Source organism: Agelaius tricolor, unplaced genomic scaffold (genome assembly GCF_023055355.1).
Source record: "Agelaius tricolor isolate 1412-34295 unplaced genomic scaffold, bAgeTri1.0.p SCAF_19, whole genome shotgun sequence".
NCBI lineage: Eukaryota > Metazoa > Chordata > Aves > Passeriformes > Icteridae > Agelaius > Agelaius tricolor.
This window is the reverse complement of record NW_027269279.1, coordinates 7447340-7465427: the sequence shown is the minus strand read 5'-3', so window position 1 is coordinate 7465427 and position 18088 is coordinate 7447340. Positions and strand designations below refer to the sequence as shown.

Sequence of the window (18088 nt, the reverse complement as noted above, 5' to 3'; positions counted from 1 at the left end):
GTTCCATGGAAGTGCCTGCTTTGGCAGGGGAGTGACTTTTTTTCAAATACAGCATCCCAGTAAAAGATGGGTACAAATGGCTTCACCAGTAAAGGTAACTGCTCCTGCTTTCCTCCCATCAGACTCAGAGATACTTTATTCCTTGGGGTGAAACCTGGTCACACTGATATTCATGGCCTTCAGAAGGTTTTTTTGGAAGTCCTTTTGCAATTCCCACAGAACAGTCAGGTAAAGACTCAGAGAAGATGACTGGATTCCCTCTCTAAGTAGTCGATTATGCAACAAACGAGATGGCAGAGCCACCTTCCAGGAAATGAAAGCATTCCCCACCCACAGCCTCGTTCCCCGTGCAGAACTCCAGACAAAGAGCCTGCAAGGATGAACTTTGCCTCCCCATTCCCCTCCTCACGGGGATGTCTCAGCTTGTAATCATTAATGAGCTCTCCTGTGATGGAAGAGTGACTGTGCAGCCTGGATATCACTCAGAGCTGCTTGGGGGAGCCAGGAGCTGCTGAAAATGCTGAGCAGGTACCACAAAGCAGCGGCCGATGGCAACGTGGACCTGCTGAAAGAGGCCACCAAGAAAGACCTCAACACTTCAGATGAAGATGGGATGACCCCCACCCTTCTGGCAGCCTACCACGGGTATCTGGAAGCTCTGGAAGTCATTTGCAGGAGGGGGTAAGTTCAGCCAGCCTCCACTGCTCACAGCCTCCAAACTACAGCTCCTGCCTCATGTTTGTAAAGCCCCGATGACCTCCGGCCCGAAGGCTGAAAATCACAGCAATTCCTTTAAGGCACTGCCAAGAACTGTTTCTTTAGTGGCTGTGGTTTAGGTCCAAAGCCTGCAGGGAGATCTCTGCTGTTCCTCAGACTGGGGGTGAGGAGCTCTGCAGGTGTCTGTCAGTGGGAGCACATCAGCATCCACAGGAGCACAGCGGGTCCTGCCGAGAGCGCCCAGGGGAGCGGGGCCCTGGCACCTTTCCTTCCTCACTGCAGAAGGCTGCCAACAGCCTCTGAGGGTATCTTGAGACAGGTTTCATAGAGAAATCCCTAGATTTGAAACAGTTTTACGAGAAATATCTCCCATTTGCTTCCAAAGTGCAGTTAGTAGGCACTTGTGAAGATTTAATGCTGTCCAGAGGTGAATCAGAACAGACAGCCTTGAGCCAGTAACATCTAAAATGGTTATTTCTGTGCTTTTTTAACAACCACCATCAGGCTAAAATGGAGAGTACTGATTCAGAAGCTGTGATAGGACCCTTGTAAACCATAAAAAAAAAAAAAGAAAAAAAATGAAAGGAAGGTTTTCTACAGGTTTATTTTCTAGTAATAAAATGTCTGAATCATTTAAATGTCTTACAAGGTTAGAATGTCTTACTGAAGTGGTAATTACCTCTCCACCATCAGTACTCTATTGCTCAGAGCCTACCTTTTAAGCTGTGGCTCTGTAATAACATCTAATTAAAGAAAATCTGCTCTTGTGTAGAGATAGAGTTAATAAAATGTTCTTTTGCAGAACAGTGAACAGATTGTAGGGAACAGCTGAATAACTATTTGGATGTATCTGAGTTTTATTTTATTAAAAATTGAGTTAAAAAAAAAATTCATAGATTTGCTTTATAGCTCATTGGGCTCAGGTGTGGCTGTGGCATCACAATGAAAAAGACCTTTGGACTGCGTGGTTGTTGCTGTGTCCTCGGGAAAGGCAAAAATAGATTGACAATTAAGGCAGCTCCCAGGAAATACCTGTCAATAATGTTTGTCCCTGAACACCTGCAAGCCAGAACAACTAGATAAGGAACAAATAGAAGAATAATTTTTTTTTTTTCAAAATTTGAGTGAACAATATATCTCCTCCCACATAAACTGAAAGAAATCACAGCAGATAACACAAAGATCAAAATTTCTGTATATTTGTTATTTCGTGTATTTCTAAGTCTTTTTCGTGGTAGAGGACAGCTTTGGGACAGTATCACCTCAAAATCTTCAAACATATGTGTTTACCTCTATTTTAATCTAAGATTTCTTGACATAATCAGGAAAATGTGTCTGTCAGAGGTATGGCTGCATTCTCATTGTGTTTTTGGGGAGAAGCTGAGTTTTAGAAGATATTTGAGCTGTTCTGCAGTCAGTTAATGTTTTCTTGTGAGAAAATATTTTAATTATTTTTAACAAATTTGTTCTTTCCTTGAAGAGGTTTCCTGAAAGAGGCTCTGAGGTACAGGGCAATTTTCTTTAGAGTGGTTGCAGATCTCAGGACTCTCAAGCTTTAGCCCTTGGAAATTTACAATAAACCCTTTTCATCTTGAAATAATTTGTCTTCCCAGGCATCAGGAGACATTTTCTCTGCTTGCCTCGCAGGTACATGAATAAAGGCGAGACCAAATAGCAGAGTCTTCTCTCTTTTGTGTGAGCCTTTTCCTTGGGAAAGCAGGGAGTATGAGAAGCCAGAGTAGATGTCAAACCTTGTGCAAAGTCCCACTGAGCTGGGAGCAGCCCCTGGAGTTTGTCAATTGTTTGAGACTCAAAGGCTGGCAGGTTCCAGGGGCAGCAGAGACCACAACCAGCTCTGAAGGGGAAGGGATGACCTGGCCCTCCCCAGCTCATGGTGCCCAGCCAGATCACAAATGTGGGAATTCAGGAGCCCAGCGCGCCCAGCCGCAGCCAGGCAGCTCCCCAAAAAGCAGAAATATGTGCACATGGCTGCCACATGTCTGAGAGGAGAAACTTTGATCCTCAGCTGCCCCCTCCTTGTGGCAAAGCCTGAGCAAAGCTGGCTCTGCTGGACCCCTGAGCTCAGCCCTGCCTGGGGCAGCTCAGGCTGAAGGCTGTGCTCAGATCTGACCCCCAACAAACCTGGCAGTGCTTTTCTGCAGAGCCCCAAAGGCAGAGATGGTGCCTGGGGGACATTTTGTGACAGGGTGTAGCATGTCTTCCACAGTACAGCTCTGAGTCATTGAAATGCTTGAACTCCCAAGAGCAGAAATTCTCCTTGGGAATTTGGTCCCTGGCTCTGAAGTCAATAAAGATTTTGGGCTTCTGTGGCCACCCTGTTGTTTGGTCACAAGAGGACACAAGCTTTGTTCTGAGCATTGCCAAGGCTGACCTTGCCAAATGTGCATCCAAATATTCAAGTTGTCTGCAGAGAGTAGTTCAGTGTGAAGTCAGTGCAAGAGTTTAAAATCAAGCAATACTTTTCACTGGCTTTAAATTCAATTGAAAAATGTGGCATTTTATTTTCAAATGAACTTCTGCTTTTCAAACCATCCTGAGTAAAAGCATCTTACAGAGAACAAAAGAGTTGACAAACAATGGCATCTCTCTGGGCTTAAACTAATAACAATGGAGACAAATGGGTAATCAGCGCTTTACTCTGGATCATTTACCTAATATCTACCTAAAAAGTTACTGCAGGAGCTCATTAAGTGTCTATCACTGTGGCCAGTGAGGAAACCTTCTAATATTGCCCTCTATTTGACATTCAAAAAGAACAAATCACCAAGAGCACTGTAAAATATTCCATGGAAATGTTCTTGAAACAATTTTGCCAGTAGTTCCGAGGAGAATAAGTCAAAGCCTGAGCCCACTTTTGGTTGCCAGACCCTGGGATGACAAAGGAAATGCCCTGGCTCCCTTATGGGGAGATGCAGTCACAGTCAGCCCTGTGAGCTTGTGGAACTCCCAGGGTAGGGGTGAGAGCTCATGGCACACACACAGAGCCACACTCAGGGTAGGGGTGAGAGCTCATGGCACACACAGAGCCACACTCAGGGCAGGATTAGAGCTCATGGCACACACAGCCACACTCAGGGCAGGAATGAGAGCTCATGGCACACACAGTCACACTCAGGGCAGAATCAGAGCTCATGGCACACACAGCCACACTCAGGGCAGAATCAGAGCTCATGGCACACACAGCCACACTCAGGGCAGGAATGAGAGCTCATGGCACACACAGAGCCACATTCAGGGCAGGAATTAGAGCTCATGCCACACTCAGGGCAGGATTAGAGCTCATGGCACACACAGCCACACTCAGGGCAGGATTAGAGCTCATGGCACACACAGCCACACACAGGGCAGGAATGAGAGCTCATGGCACACACACAGCCACACTCAGGGCAGGATTAGAGCTCATGGCACACACAGCCACACTCAGGGCAGGATTAGAGCTCATGGCACACACAGCCACACTCAGGGCTTGTGCCAGGGGGTGCAGCCCTGTTCTAGCAGCTGGAGCCAAGCTGAGCCATTGTCCCTGGGCTGTTCTCCTCAGAGCAGGGCACAGGGACACGTTTGGTGTCAGAGCTCAGGGTGGGTACCCAGCTCACTGTGTGCTGTTTTCCCTGGCAGGGGTGACCCAGACAAGTGTGACATCTGGGGGAACACGCCCCTGCACCACGCTGCCTGCAATGGCCACATCCACTGTGTCTCCTTTCTGGTGAACTTCGGGGCCAACATCTTTGCTCTGGACAACGACCTGCGCACCCCCCTGGAGGCAGCTGCCAGCAGGGACCGCAGGGAGTGCGTCCAGATCCTGGACAAAGCTGCCACCGAGCAGAACCTGCTGAACCCAAAGAAGGTCTCCAAACAAAAGGCACAGGCCCAGAGGAATGTGGAGAGACAAATCAAGGAGTGTGAGAAGCGCCAGGAGAAACACCAGCAGGAAATGAACCGGAATTATATTAAAGAAAAGGTTGGCACAGTGAATTCTTCCAAAGGAACGCACTCCAGGGTGAAGTTGCCCGGGTTATTTGCTTCAAATACCACAAGTACTTTAACCAAAAACCTGAAAGATACCTTGAAACTCAAGACAAAAAAGACAACTGACAGCACAAGAAGGCAGGAAACACAAAGAAATGACCAAGAGGATGATATGGGTAGGAAAAGTGTGATGCATTTGTTTGATGAGAAAGAGGAGGATGAATTACTGAATGACCTTGGAGAGAAAAACCTTGGTGGTAGTGACAGTCAGCTCTCCATTTTTCAGCGGCCGGGTCTTGGCAAGATTGTGTTTGGAAGGAATTTGGCTGCAGAGGTAAATCCTGAAACTGTGTCTTCTGAGAAAGAAGGTATAAGAGATAGAATAGCCAGTGAGCTCTTTCAGTATGAAAACACTGAGAATGGCAGGGAAGATGATGCTGAAAACAGTGCAGATGTCCCTTGGAATGAGGAAGAAGTCGTTTGGGATGATGAGGAAACAGAGAATACACCCCTTGAGGTATTTCTGGCATCACAGATGCTGGATGAGTTTCTTCCAGTCTTCATGAGGGAAAAAATTGATTTAGATGCCCTGATGCTATGTTCTGATGAAGATCTACAGAGCATTCAGATGGAGCTTGGGCCGAGAAAGAAAGTCCTGAATGCTGTGAATAAAAGAAAACAGGCACTCGAGAACCCTGGAAAAACTGTAGATACTTGCTTATGAATTATCCTATCTGTTGTTGTTACCTACTGATTCATGAGCTTTCCCTTTTTCCAGTGTTCAGCTCTTTTCAGCAGTCTGCTAAAGCAAAAGGCAGAGAGGTTACCAATTGCTTCGGGAAGTACAGCAGGGATAACAATTTTCCTCTCTGGATGAGTAGTTCTGGTGAACAGCATATCAAGTATATTCTGCCAAAAAGCAAGAATGTGAAGTTAAAAACCAAAAAGCTTTTTCTCCATGAACTGTTTATGTGGATTGGATTTCTTTTGGTCCAGATAATTTCAAATATCAGTGAAGACCAGGCCTGCTGCATTCCTTAATAAAGCCCTTCCTTTCTTCTCCAAAACCACAATGCAAAGAGCATTCTCAGAGCCTGAGAGCTTTGAGTATTCTCCATTTGCTTCTGAAGGATCAGTAAAAACAATCTCCCTAGTACTGGTGGTATATGGAAAAGGAATCTGAATCTTGATTTTAGCTCTGGTTTGTTGACTCTAATCACCTTTGAATTAATGTAAATAAGACTAATTTACAGCAAGTTTCATATATTTGTCAGTAAAGTTTTTACTTCTGTATTGACAATAATTTAAAAATACATGAAGTATCTTCCCAAGAGATGTTCAGTGTGAGTTGGATATTCCTTTCTTGTCTCATTAGACTGGATCCAATTGCCAGCACCCATCATGTCCTAAATGTCATCAAGGCTGCAATACTTTTAAATGCAAGAAGCTGAGGTTTCATTTTCAAAATTTTGGATCTATTTTGGTATAGCCCCAGCTTATTCCTATAGGCTGCATTTTCCATGCAAAGTCCCAGAAATGAGGATTCATATCCCACACCATTTTCTGTGGGTTGTTGTCAGCCTTAGCCTGAGAGCTGTGTATGACACACACAGCTCATAAAAATAAAAAAAGAAAATGAGCTGTGCTGCTGTGGAAGCTCCTGCTCTTCCCACTCTATCTGGAGGCACTCACAGCAGGGTTCCCCAGTTCCCCTGGGAAGCCAGCACTATCAGATTTAAATTAATCACTCCTGTTGAGCTTTGTGAATCTAATCAAGTGCTTTTAGCAGCCATGCTCTGGCTAAGATCACAGATTTTGCATGCACATTCATTAGCAGAACATTTAGCTTTAAAGCTCTTTTTATATCTTTCCATTAGCCAGCTATGACTTTTTCCTTAGGGCTATGCTGCATTTGTGGATGCTTATCCTGGTTAATGATCTGTTTTTTCATGTTTCTTCTTTCCATGTAATCTTGTGACTGTGATTTGTATATTATAATATCTTTTCTTGGATGGACTTTATACTGCATTCTTCCCTGCTTGGATTCCTGCACACAGAAGGTTGATATGTTCTTATATTAAGCAATTACGTCAAAGTCCTGTCCTGTGCAACCTTCCATGATTGCTTTTTCTACTCATGTGCTTTGCTGTTTCCAGATTTTATCAACCCCTTTGTTTCCTTTAGGGTCTGGAAGCACTGGAACCCCAGCTGTGACTCCTTTCAGTTCAGATGGAGACTTTATGCACCACATGTGCAATCCTAGAGCAGAACCCAAACCCAAACCATACACCCAGGCACAGCCCTGCCAAGTACAAGGCTCTCCTTCCTTAAGGATTTAATACTCTGCACTGAAAAGATATTAAGAAAATGTGTAGTGGGACAACTGAAAAACTGAGTATCACAGAGGGACAGAGAACTGCCTATGTCTTCCATTTACATTCAGTGATCACATTTATTGAGAGTGTTGTCACTGCAACAACTTGAATACTTTTTTTCTTGTCATCAAATAAATCAACCACAAACCAGAAAAGGAATGGACAACAAAATGAGTGTCAAAGACAAACAGCAGTATCTATTTAATTTTAATATAAATGCAAGTTACACAATTTCATGATCCATTAGTTTGTAAGAGAAGGAAACATAGAAATTGATGCTATTATTTCCCCTCAGAAAATCTAAAAGGTGGCATCCAAGCAATTCCCATTGTAGCTGAACTTCATGACATCAGAGGTACAACACTGAAGCCAGGCTCCCAAAATCTCCCACTGCCAATGAAGCTGAGAACAATGTGGGTTTTCAGAACCAGGTCTTTGGACTGGCTCCATTTACTTTTTAAAGTGCATGGTCTGGAGGGGAGTACATGTGAAAATAAACTGGACTTGTCTTCTTCCCAAACACTAAATCTCACTTCAAATTTCAAATCTGGGATAACACTGGCCCAGAACTGGGATAATACTGTCATAATTATTAATTGCAAGTTTCCATGGAGTCATTGAATAATGGACCATCATTTGCTTTCATGTTTACCTCAGGTTAGTGTAGTTCTGAATGAATGAACCAACAAACTAAGTCAACACAAACTTCTGGACACTTCAGAAATGACAGAGAAGAAACAAGACATGTAAAAACAGAAGGGTAATTTTGCTACAATTAAAACACAAAGGCTGACAGAGAAATTTCTGTTGTTCTTTTTCTGATGGAATAAACAGGATCAGTGGAGTTCAGTTTGGATCCACACCAAACATCCTTCAGGCCTATCAGTGGTCTGGTACCTTTCTATGCTACCTCTACCACTCAGTACATTTTCCAACTAGCTTACACCAGGCTTACAACTGGGAGTATTATTTACATCACACCTGCACTGTACTCATTTACCTCTTCTACACCTACCTATGCACCCTTCAGGGTTTTAATGCCAGCTGCTCCTGACCCTCCTTCCTGCTGCTCGGCTCTATTCTACTGGCATGTTATAAAATGTCATCCTACTCTTCCACAGCAGGAAGAAACACTTAATAGCCTGCATGAAATAATATGCAAATGGAAATAAAATTTCACAAGGCACAACTTGTGAGCCTGAGACAGGAATTTGTTTCCAGGGCAATAGCTGTTTTTCAGCAGATGCTCACTCTTTTGCAAGGCAGTTGCATAACAGCACAAAACTGGAACTTTTCCTTATGTGACTGGGCTCCTCTGCCAGGGAAGGATCATGAAAATTCCTGCCCCAGCTAATATCTGTGATAATAGAACAATTAGCAATTGAAGCATGGTACAGTCAAATTGAAAATATTTGCCTGTATACTTGAAATCAGTTTGTGTGGTTCCAGCCTTCTAAAAGCTTAGAAAAACTCAGAGGCACCATAGATTACCAGCAAAATATCTCTACAGAATTGAGATAAAAGTTAAATCAAAACACATATTAGTCCTCAAATTCTGTGTGACTCCTTGCAATATGAAAATGGCAATATCCCAGTCAGGCATGTACTAAGGGAGGTACTGAGCAGAAACCCAGCTGGATGGAAATATGGTTATTACATAAACCCCCACTCAGAACTGTGCTCTTAGTGAAAAACCACTGAGTCTGAGGGCAAAGGAAGGTGGATTGCAAGGGGTAAAAAAAGTGGTGACTTCCAGTGAGCTGGAAGGGAAGGTGTGTCCTGGAGCTAGAGTTGGGCTGTGTGCCTTGGAGGCTGAAGACAAGGTCCCTGTCACTGGAGCACTGAAACCCACAGCTGCATTTAAAGTACCATCACAGGTAAATATGATGCCAGAGTCCATTCTACAAACTGATCTATTTTACACCAGAATGAATTATCCCTCTAAAAACCACAAAATCTACACACAGGCTTTTGCTACATAAATAATTAGAGAGGAAAGGCATTGATTCCAGAATGATGCCAAAATATGGAAAGATACCCTTGTTAGCATCACTGCAAACATCTAATACTTGCTGTTACAAAAGAGAGACATTTATTAACAATACTGCAAGTATCTAATACTTGAAATTAGAAGACTTTAGAAATTAGTCTATTGCTGAAATTTTACTTTTCCTTCTTGAATGTTCTAGAAGGGCCACATGTAAATATGATTGGTGCCTTTCTTGTTAGCACAGGATTCAGGGAAACTAAGTGCAAACGATTTTCTTGGCCTCACTGGCATTGTAGTCTTCTCTCTTTAGTTACCAGCTGACCACGCATCATAAACAAATTTTGCTGCTACTGTGTCTTCAACTGCCATCCCTGAAAAAGAATGGAAGTTACCTTCAAACAGTTATTCAGCTGTACAAATAATTTTGCTTCAGAAGGGAACAGGAAGACTCAGGAGATTATCTAACTGGACAGGAACAGGAATTATTTCCCATCCCAAACACCTACAGTGTTACATTCAAAGTCCATAGCCATCGTGCATTGTTGGGTGTGCTGTATGAAGTTAATGTAACAGCAGGAATCTAATTTTCAGTGTTCATATCACAACTGGGTCCTTTTGGAGATGTCATGTAGCTCAGAGCATGGCAATTCATGCCCAGTGGCACCCTGTCCCCAAGGCCAGCCCCACAGGACAGTGTCACATTGTCCCAGGTCAGACAGACCCCACGGGTGGAACAGCGGGGCAGTCGGGCTGTGCTGCTCTATTAATAAATGCTGCACTCATGTCTTGAACAACTGTGAAATGGAAAATGGACTTCTATTGTTTGCCTGCTTTCCTATCACTTTTCATTACATCAATCCTGCTAGATAAACAAGAAGGGAAATAAAAAGGGAAAATGCAAATCACAGTCTACTTTCTTGTGGACAGTGCATCGCCACAGCGGTTCTGAAGATGATCAGCAGCTTTCCCACGCATGGGGGACCTAATGAAGAACAAGGCATTGTTTTCTGTCAGCCTTGGACACAGGAGGGGCTGTTCTTACCCAATGATTTAAACACTGTTGTTTTCTCAGGCAGGGCTGGTTTTGTACCCTTCAAAACCTCCCCCAGCTCAGCAAAAATCTCCGCCTGTGAAAAAAAATACATATTTATACAAAAACATAATACCCACACATACATTAAGAGGAAAAAAAACCCCTTTTCTTCTGAATGACTTCAAAAGAAAGAACTCCTCCAGTGCTGCATCCAAAACTGATTACTTTCCATGGTGAAGCAGATCAACATTCAGACAAATTATATAGAAACTGGACTGAAATCAGAGGAGCAGAATGGTTTTCAAAGAAAAACAGCTGGCAGACTTTCCTCAGACAGTAAGTTTTTTTACAGAGGATAGCTTGTTACTTGTCCAACAAAACACATGGGATTCCACACACATTACCATATCTGGAGCTCTTATGTTAAACCTCAAAAGTGTAAATCATATTTATTCTGCAGACACATTAAAAGAGAAAAAGAAAACTCCATTGAACCTCAAAGAGTCCCTGCTGGCAAATCTGTGCAGACCATTGTCTGCTTGGCTTGTGTGGTCCATTCTTTGGGCTGGTCCATTCAGTGTCAATCACACTGAAGTCTCAGGGGAAGAAAGTTACAGGTCTTACTAAATAGATTTGAAGAATATTTATGATGAACAAACACTGCAGGAAATGTAAGTCTTTCAACAGCAATACATTGTTATCATCAAAAGCCAGTGCTGAAAACATGCTACTGTAATATAGTGTCATATAATGGTAGATAGAGAGGTTGCATGGCTTGGTCACAGACAGAGCAATTGCAGTTTGAAACCACTTCATCCTTCAACCCTGCCTGGAGAGTGTCAAAAACTACATTTGATGCCCTAAAGGTTTCAGTGCAGGTCATCATCAATACCAACTCATTTCAAATGCAAGCCAATTGCCACAAAAATAAAGCTCATAGTTTCAGAAAGCCTTACCCCTGATAAAATAACATCTCCTGATTCTGTAAGAGCAGCATCTCTGGAATCCACAAACAGAACAGAATTCTTCATCAGCTCATCATCCAGTTCTCTCCAGTCTGGTCTGCTTGCTCCAACAGCTAAAGCAACAAAACTGATGAACTTGGGAGCAATGTTTAAAACAAATTCCAACCACATTTTGTTCAAAAGACACGTGTGAAGTAACAATCAACACTATTATGGAAATGTAATGTACAAAAAAATCCAGTGTTAGCCTTGGAGAAATACTGATTGATAGGACAACAGAAAAGCATTCAAGATTTGTTATGTCAGTTATACATCCTTATCAGACAAGTCTAAGTAGCTGAGGCAAAAGAAAATCCTCTCCCTTTGTGTGTTACCTCTTATACCCTTGTTTTCATCAGATCATTACCAAATTAATTTTACACACCTTTATTAGATTATCACTTACCCAGAGAAACTGAAAACAAATCATGGAGCTTAATTTTTTATACACAGCACCAAGATCATTTTCAACTTGTTTTGGGCTTAAAAAACAAGCAAACAAAAAACCCAACAGAAACTAAAAGGACTACCCAGTTATATTGTATTCAGATATTTTTTACATGCCCAGCTGTTAAGGAGCAATAAATTTGCATTTGCCACATTTGCATTTGTTGCTCAAATGCCTCTTCAAACAAATGGTAGAAATGCCTCAATGAAGGGTAAAAAATGGCCAAGGAAAGGAGAGAGGTCTTTGTGTCTGTGTTGCCTCAGTGACTGTGGACCTTAATTGATTTTGTTGTATTTCTGACTTCCTTGCCATGACACAACACAGACAACGACTTTCAATGACAAAGGACTAAATTGAGTTTGAAAAATTGGTAGGAAGCTGCTGGAATGTGGGACCTTTCTTTAAATTGCTCCCTTTCAGAACTTGCTTTTGTCTTATTACCAGGCTATCTGGAAAGTGCACAAGGTCATCTGAAAAAGGCCCACAATTCATGAAAATAAACAAACAGAGGCACATCCAGAGACTCCAAACAATAGTGTGGCAACATCATTACAAGGCAGGCAACAAAAAAAGCACCCCTCCAAACCTCACTATAATTAGAGGTTAAATTATGATGTTCTTAACTCAGTTATTGCATCTTCATAACTCAAGTAAAAAAGTAAATTGGTGTGATCAGCCCCAAAAGAAACAAATAGAGGAGATTACAAAATTGGTGGAAGAGAAGATGACACCACCAGGGCAATGTAACAATGAGCAGTAACTACTTAGAAATAAGAACATTTGTATGGGTTATTTAAATGGAGAGCAAGGTGAGAATAATGACAACATGAGGGCAAAGATGATGCGTCACCATCATATTTTCTGGGAAAATCCCCTTGCCCAGGAGTCTTCTCCTAGGAAGCTGAGAAGCCTCAGAGAAAAAGGAAAACAATATTATCTCATTTGCTTCTCTGTGTTCTGCTGCTTTGGAATGTGGTTTGGACACTGTTTACCAACAGGTGCATGTTTGATTGGTTTCATGTGAATTGTTTTAACTCAATGACCAATCACAGCCAGCCGTGTCGGACTCTGAGGAGAGAGTCACAAGTTTTTCATTAGTATCTTTTAGCCTTCTGTAAGTATCCTTTCTCTATTCTTTAGTATAGTTTAGTACTCTTTAGTATAGTATTCTTTTATATAATATCACAAAATATAAGATCACAAAATAATTAATTAGCTTTCTAAGAACATGGAGATTAGAATTAGCCTTCTAAGAACATTAGATTCATCATTTCCTCCTCCATCTGGGGAACCCCAAAAATGCCACAATGATGCACCACTAAGAGAAAAGAGCACATGGGAAAAGAGCAAATCCCATGCTCTAGCAAAAATCTCCTGCTGGAGTATGCAGGCATTCTGACTCCAAGAGGACAGGGCTGGGAAAAGGGGTCCTCAGTAAAGAGGAGAAGTCAAAATGTAAAGAACATTAATTCTATGGAGCACAGAGAACTGCTTCTCAACAGATGGTGGTGCTGAACGAAGTGCTAATAAACACCTGCTGTACACAAGAACCTACCATTGATGTGGGCACCTGGCTTCACCCAGTCCCCGAAGAGGATGGGAGCCGTTGCCATGGTGACTGTCACGATCACATCCGCCCCTGTCACCGCCTCCCGGGCGGAGGAGCAGACCCGCACGGGGCCGCCGGCAGCGCTGGCAAACTGCACCGCCCTCTCCTTGGTGCGATTCCATATCCTCACCTCCGGGGGAAAACACAACAAAGCAAAGACACATCAACCTGGAGAGTTTCTCCTTGCTGAAACAGAACGTTTCATTTAAGTTTTTAGTAAATAGTTAAACATCTCCTAAAGGCTGGGGGTTTTTTTCCCCTTTAATGTTATCATACAAGTAAGTTAATTTCAAGAGCGTTCAGCTACATTTGAATGCCTGTTTTGTGATGCTAGAATAACATCTCCTTGTAGAGGAGATTATTCTTATAAAATGCAAATATTTCTGAAAGTTACATTTAAAGGAAAGTCACAAAAAACTTATCCAAGTATGGCATGTACAGTAGGATCTTCTCAAACAAAAAGCTATTTGAAACAACTTTGATTCCAAACTTTTCTTAAATACCAACATTTGAGCAAGAAGTTCTTGCTGCTCTGACTACTCTTGAGCTCTGTAGAAACAGAACCAAAATATGATTAATCTTAACTTTTATGGTGGAATGACCATGGCTGGATACCTGGTGCCCACAAAACTCTTTCATCACTCCTCTCCCCAGCAGCACAGGGAGAGGGAAGAGAAAAGAAAACAAGATGGAAATATAAGTGGGTCAAGATAAAGGCAGTTAAATAAAACAGAAACAAATGTTGGAGAGACAGCCTTGATGCTGTGTGAGCACTGCTCAGAGGCAGCCAAAACACTGGGGTGCTATCAGAGCCCTGGAGCTGCCAGTGCACAGCACTGTGAGGGCTGCTCTGGGAACAGGAGCTCCATCCCAGCCTCACCTGATACAACTTCACTGTCTGTACTTTTTTTACAATGAATCCTGCAACATGCTAGAGAAAAATAAATGTATCTTGTTAGGATGTGCCTGTTACCTCTTTAAATGTGAACAGTTCTGTGAAGATATCATAATGGCTGTATGCTTGAACACCAGCTCCCAAAATGCACAGCACTTCTGCAAAAGGTGGCATTAACAACTGAACAGTACCAGGAATAAAAAAAATCAAAAGAGAATTTGTAAGGACAGTATATTAACAGGCATTACAAATATATATCAAAAAACTACAAAAGAAAGTAGTATTGTTAGTCCTTTTAAACAACAAAATAGTACATAAACAAGTATTCAACAATCACTATATATATTGGGCCTTTTTTTTAATGCACAAGCAAGCATCAGTAGCACCAAAGCACATCTTGGTTTAATTCCAGTGTTGAATTGTCTGACTTGAAATTCAGATTTAAGATGCAACAGCATGAACAGCAAGTTCTGGGGCCTCAGCACACTCCAGTATTTACACACCCATGTGGCTGATCAAGTGTAAAATCACAGTGCTGGTGTTCTGCACTGGCTGAAAGCAGCGCTCAGAACCCCAAAAACCATCAGGACTGAGAGTGGCAGCTGCACAGGTAAACTGGTCCTGGCAGCCCCACACTAACCCACCTCTTGGCATTCACTGAAGCCATAAATCACACCACAAGCATATCCTGGCACTGCAAGAGCCATAATGCACAGACATTGTAAAAGTAGGGATGGTTCTGAGGAACAAATAATAAAATTCAGTTCCACAATTGTTTTTGGCTTTCTGGTTTAGTTCTCGTCTGTGATTCACCAGCACTTGGCAAAGGGGAAGACAGAGCTGCTGGAACCCAGCCCCAGCTCTCCTTGTGTCTTGTTTACACATTTGCTGTGGCCACTCACTCCTGCCTAAAAAGCTTTAGAATTGTCTGGGCTCTCAAGGTTTATTCTGCTGCTAACAAATGGAGAAAAATCTCATTGATCCCATTTCTCAGTAGTAAGAATTTGTTTTAATGTGCCTTTTAAAGGCTGTGAAGCCCTGATTTCAAAGGTCCTTTGCGTAAGAGGGGTCTTTGAAAAGCAAATGCCATAAAAACAAGATGACAAATATGAGCTAAACTCAAACACTCCTGAAAATTTCCAAAAGAACAGATGACAATGAAGGATCTGATCTTGAAGTACCTTCAGCAGCCAAGCTCCTTTGAAGCCAGCATGGACTGCATGAAAACCATAGAACTGACCAAACACAGAATGGCCCAAATGAATGAGGTCCTGTAACCTCCTGTCCAAGGAGTTCATTGTAAATCACTCTGTCCTTTGGTTCAGGAGAAGCTCCTGGGGACAGGTCCTTCACTCAGTTTTATGCCAGTGTAGCTCCATTGCCATGGACAGAGTCACCCTGGCATGAACTGCCCCTCACAAAATGGTGAGATCAGCCTTCATTCTGATGCAAAGCTGAGGAGTGACAAACAACACTATTTTTCAGCTCTGGCCCTCTTCTTATTGCCTCAGCCTTTGAGGTGAAGGCTCAAACCCTGCTGTGCAATGCATGGCCACTTGCTCTCTTCCTGATATTACCAGCCCAACCGAAAATAGCATTTAAAAAAGAAACCCAACACAACAATTTCCAACTAAAATTTCAGTGATATAAAACAATGCACAGCCAGATACACCTCACCTGTCACTGAAATTTATGGCTATGGTCAGGGACAGTCATCTGGACACCCTCCAGTGACAACAGAGACACTGGCAGACAGACAGATACCTCTGAATAAGTTATCCATCTATACTGGGCATCATCTATCTTAAAAGAAATGGAAATGTGCTTTTCCCCTCTTTTACAGGTCCAGTGCCACCCACCTGTCCTGTACCGACAGCAGCTGGCATCTATCTAAATAAAATTCAATGTATCACCACAACTACATCACCCAAAGCCATAAAGGGGCATGTTAACACAAACACACAGGAAAGAAAATACAGTGAAAGACAGTAAATTCCTAGAAGAGGGTGCAATAGAAGCCACAAAAATATAGCTCAGATTCCTTCTCCAATCACACACAAAGTGTAAAAGCCAGACATGACTGACTCAAAACAGTGAGTTTAAGTTTTCCCTGAAAGTGCATATGTTATGATAAATCTAATTTAAAGCTGTATTGGATGAAATGGCATTTGCATCATTTGCTCTAGTTATTTTATAACTCCAAGCCCCATAGAGAACAGAAGACACACCTTGGTAGCAATGGCAGAAACTGCAGCTGTTCGTTTTGCTGTGATGACACTGCCATCCAGGACCTTTAAAAAAATTCAAACAGACTGAAGTGAACACTGAAAAATTAATAGATACCAAACATTCTCATCCAATTTGTAATGATGTGATGTTACAGATATAAAAGATATAGACGTGTAGAAGTCAGCAATTATTATCATAGCAACCACAAACCATACAAAGTCACGTTTAAATGGGCAGCTCCTCTGTTTATTCCAGTTCTTCCACATCATTCCATCAGCACAAAAGGAGTGAAAATGATCAGAGAAGAGCCACCTCTACCTCACCCAGCTCCTGATGCACTGCACTTCCCTGGCTCTCCGGCACAGGGAACACACATGACTCCAATACTCTGTGCTCCAGGAGGAGCAGGGAGCAGTGCAAGCTGGCAGTGGCTCCCCACTCTGCACTGTCCTGGTCTGTACAGAGGGGTGACAGGGAACCATGGAATTTCTCAAAAATGTATCACACATGGGACACTCCTGCTTCAATGACCATTGGCTACTGCGTACATATTAATTATGGGGCAAAAAACTCAAGGGGTTTGGTAGAAGAACCCAAGATAGTTTTCTTGACCAGTTTTGTCCCTTTAATAAATCATTATTATTAAATTGCAATGCAAATCATCACTATTCTTAAGGAAAAACATCTTAAATTCTTTAAATAATCAGACTCTGAATACTAGTCCCTGCAATGCAAATTGTAAATCTCTTTCAACTTGAGACTTAAGATGGGTCAAGATCCATTTTTACATAGCAATATGGGGGGCATTTTTGCTTTCAAACGCAAGATAAACTTCTCCTAATCATTTCTCTCTTCCAGTTCCACTCTGAGCTATCAGATTCAAATCACAGGCAGCAGTAAACAGCACGGAGAGCACAGTTTAACAGAAACGAAATGCAGGCAGCTTTAAGCCAAATCCTGTAGGTAAGCTCTGGCCAATTTACACCAGCTTCAGCTTCCAAGTAGCAGAAGTGAGACCTGACAGCATGAGCAGAGAAGAGCGCAGGACACACGAGACTTACAGCTTTCAAAGTGCCATTGCTGGGGTCAAACAGGAGCACAGTCGCCTGGTGGGAAGGCACAGAGGAGTCCTTCAGGTGCTCATAGAAAGTCACCAACTTGGTTGTCAGCGCATCGTCCGCAGCACTGTACGCGGGCATGACTCCGAGGTACCTCGGGGGAGAATTTCCTGCGTTACTCGCGCACCGCTATCACGGCAGCTCACAGCCAGCGACCGTCACACCGCTACCGGCCGCTCAATCGGCAACTCGGTACCGAGGGCCTTTTCTGATGCCCCAAACCCGCCCGCCCGCCCGGCCCCTGCCCCCGCCGTCCCTCGGGCAGCCCCGCCGCGCCCTCACCCGCCGTGGCGGGGCACGGGCAGCACGGTGCGCACGGGCTGCACCACCCCGCCCGCCGCGCCCCCGGAGAAGTTGGCCAAGGCGGCCTCCAGCGCCGGCAGCAGGAGGCTGGCGCGGTGCAGGTGCTTCTCCACCTCCTCGGCGCCGATGAACACGGGAGGAGTCGAGCCCATGGCGAGAGCCGGGGGACGGGACAGGACAGGATGGGGTAGAATAGAATACGGTAGGATAGGACGGGACGGGTTGACGGGACTCCGAGAGTGCGACACAGAGCACCACCCGCACCGCCGCTAAGAACTCGCCGGGGCGGCCCCGCTGCCGCCGGCCCCGCCGCGGAACCGCCCCGCGGAACCGCCCCGCGGAACCGCTCCTGGCTCCGCCTCCGCGCCCCACGCCCC

The 18088-nt window shown here is 43.5% G+C and overlaps 2 protein-coding genes across 2 annotated transcripts; one reads left to right on the top strand and one right to left on the bottom strand.

Annotated features, from left to right (window-relative positions):
- The first annotated feature begins 397 nt into the window (after nt 1-397).
- Nucleotides 398-6037, top strand: ANKS4B (ankyrin repeat and sterile alpha motif domain containing 4B). The gene is made up of 2 exons (XM_071444102.1): nt 398-681; nt 4357-6037. The coding sequence occupies exons 1-2, from the start codon at nt 518-520 to the stop codon at nt 5429-5431; spliced, it is 1239 nt and encodes a 412-aa protein (XP_071300203.1). The 5' UTR covers nt 398-517; the 3' UTR covers nt 5432-6037.
- Nucleotides 6038-7253: 1216 nt separating this feature from the next.
- On the bottom strand, nt 7254-18047 carry CRYM (crystallin mu). Its single transcript, XM_071444103.1, has 8 exons — nt 17691-18047; nt 17352-17502; nt 16290-16352; nt 14140-14241; nt 13113-13296; nt 11062-11183; nt 10115-10199; nt 7254-9443 (listed from the first exon to the last, which is right to left on the bottom strand). The coding sequence occupies exons 1-8, from the start codon at nt 17861-17863 to the stop codon at nt 9379-9381; spliced, it is 945 nt and encodes a 314-aa protein (XP_071300204.1). The 5' UTR covers nt 17864-18047; the 3' UTR covers nt 7254-9378.
- Nucleotides 18048-18088: the final 41 nt, after the last annotated feature.

Bases quoted from the DNA above. Each gene is read 5' to 3' on its own strand.
- ANKS4B (XM_071444102.1), top strand. From the start codon at position 518: ATGCTGAGCAGGTACCACAAAGCAGCGGCCGATGGCAACGTGGACCTG. The intron at 682-4,356 runs GTAAGTTCAGCC...TTTCCCTGGCAG, and splicing joins GAAGTCATTTGCAGGAGGGG to GGGTGACCCAGACAAGTGTG.
- CRYM (XM_071444103.1), bottom strand. From the start codon at position 17,863: ATGGGCTCGACTCCTCCCGTGTTCATCGGCGCCGAGGAGGTGGAGAAG. The intron at 13,297-14,139 runs GTAACAGGCACA...TTTCCCCCGGAG, and splicing joins AACTGTTCACATTTAAAGAG to GTGAGGATATGGAATCGCAC. The intron at 10,200-11,061 runs GTAAGGCTTTCT...TTTTTTTCACAG, and splicing joins GAGATGTTATTTTATCAGGG to GCGGAGATTTTTGCTGAGCT.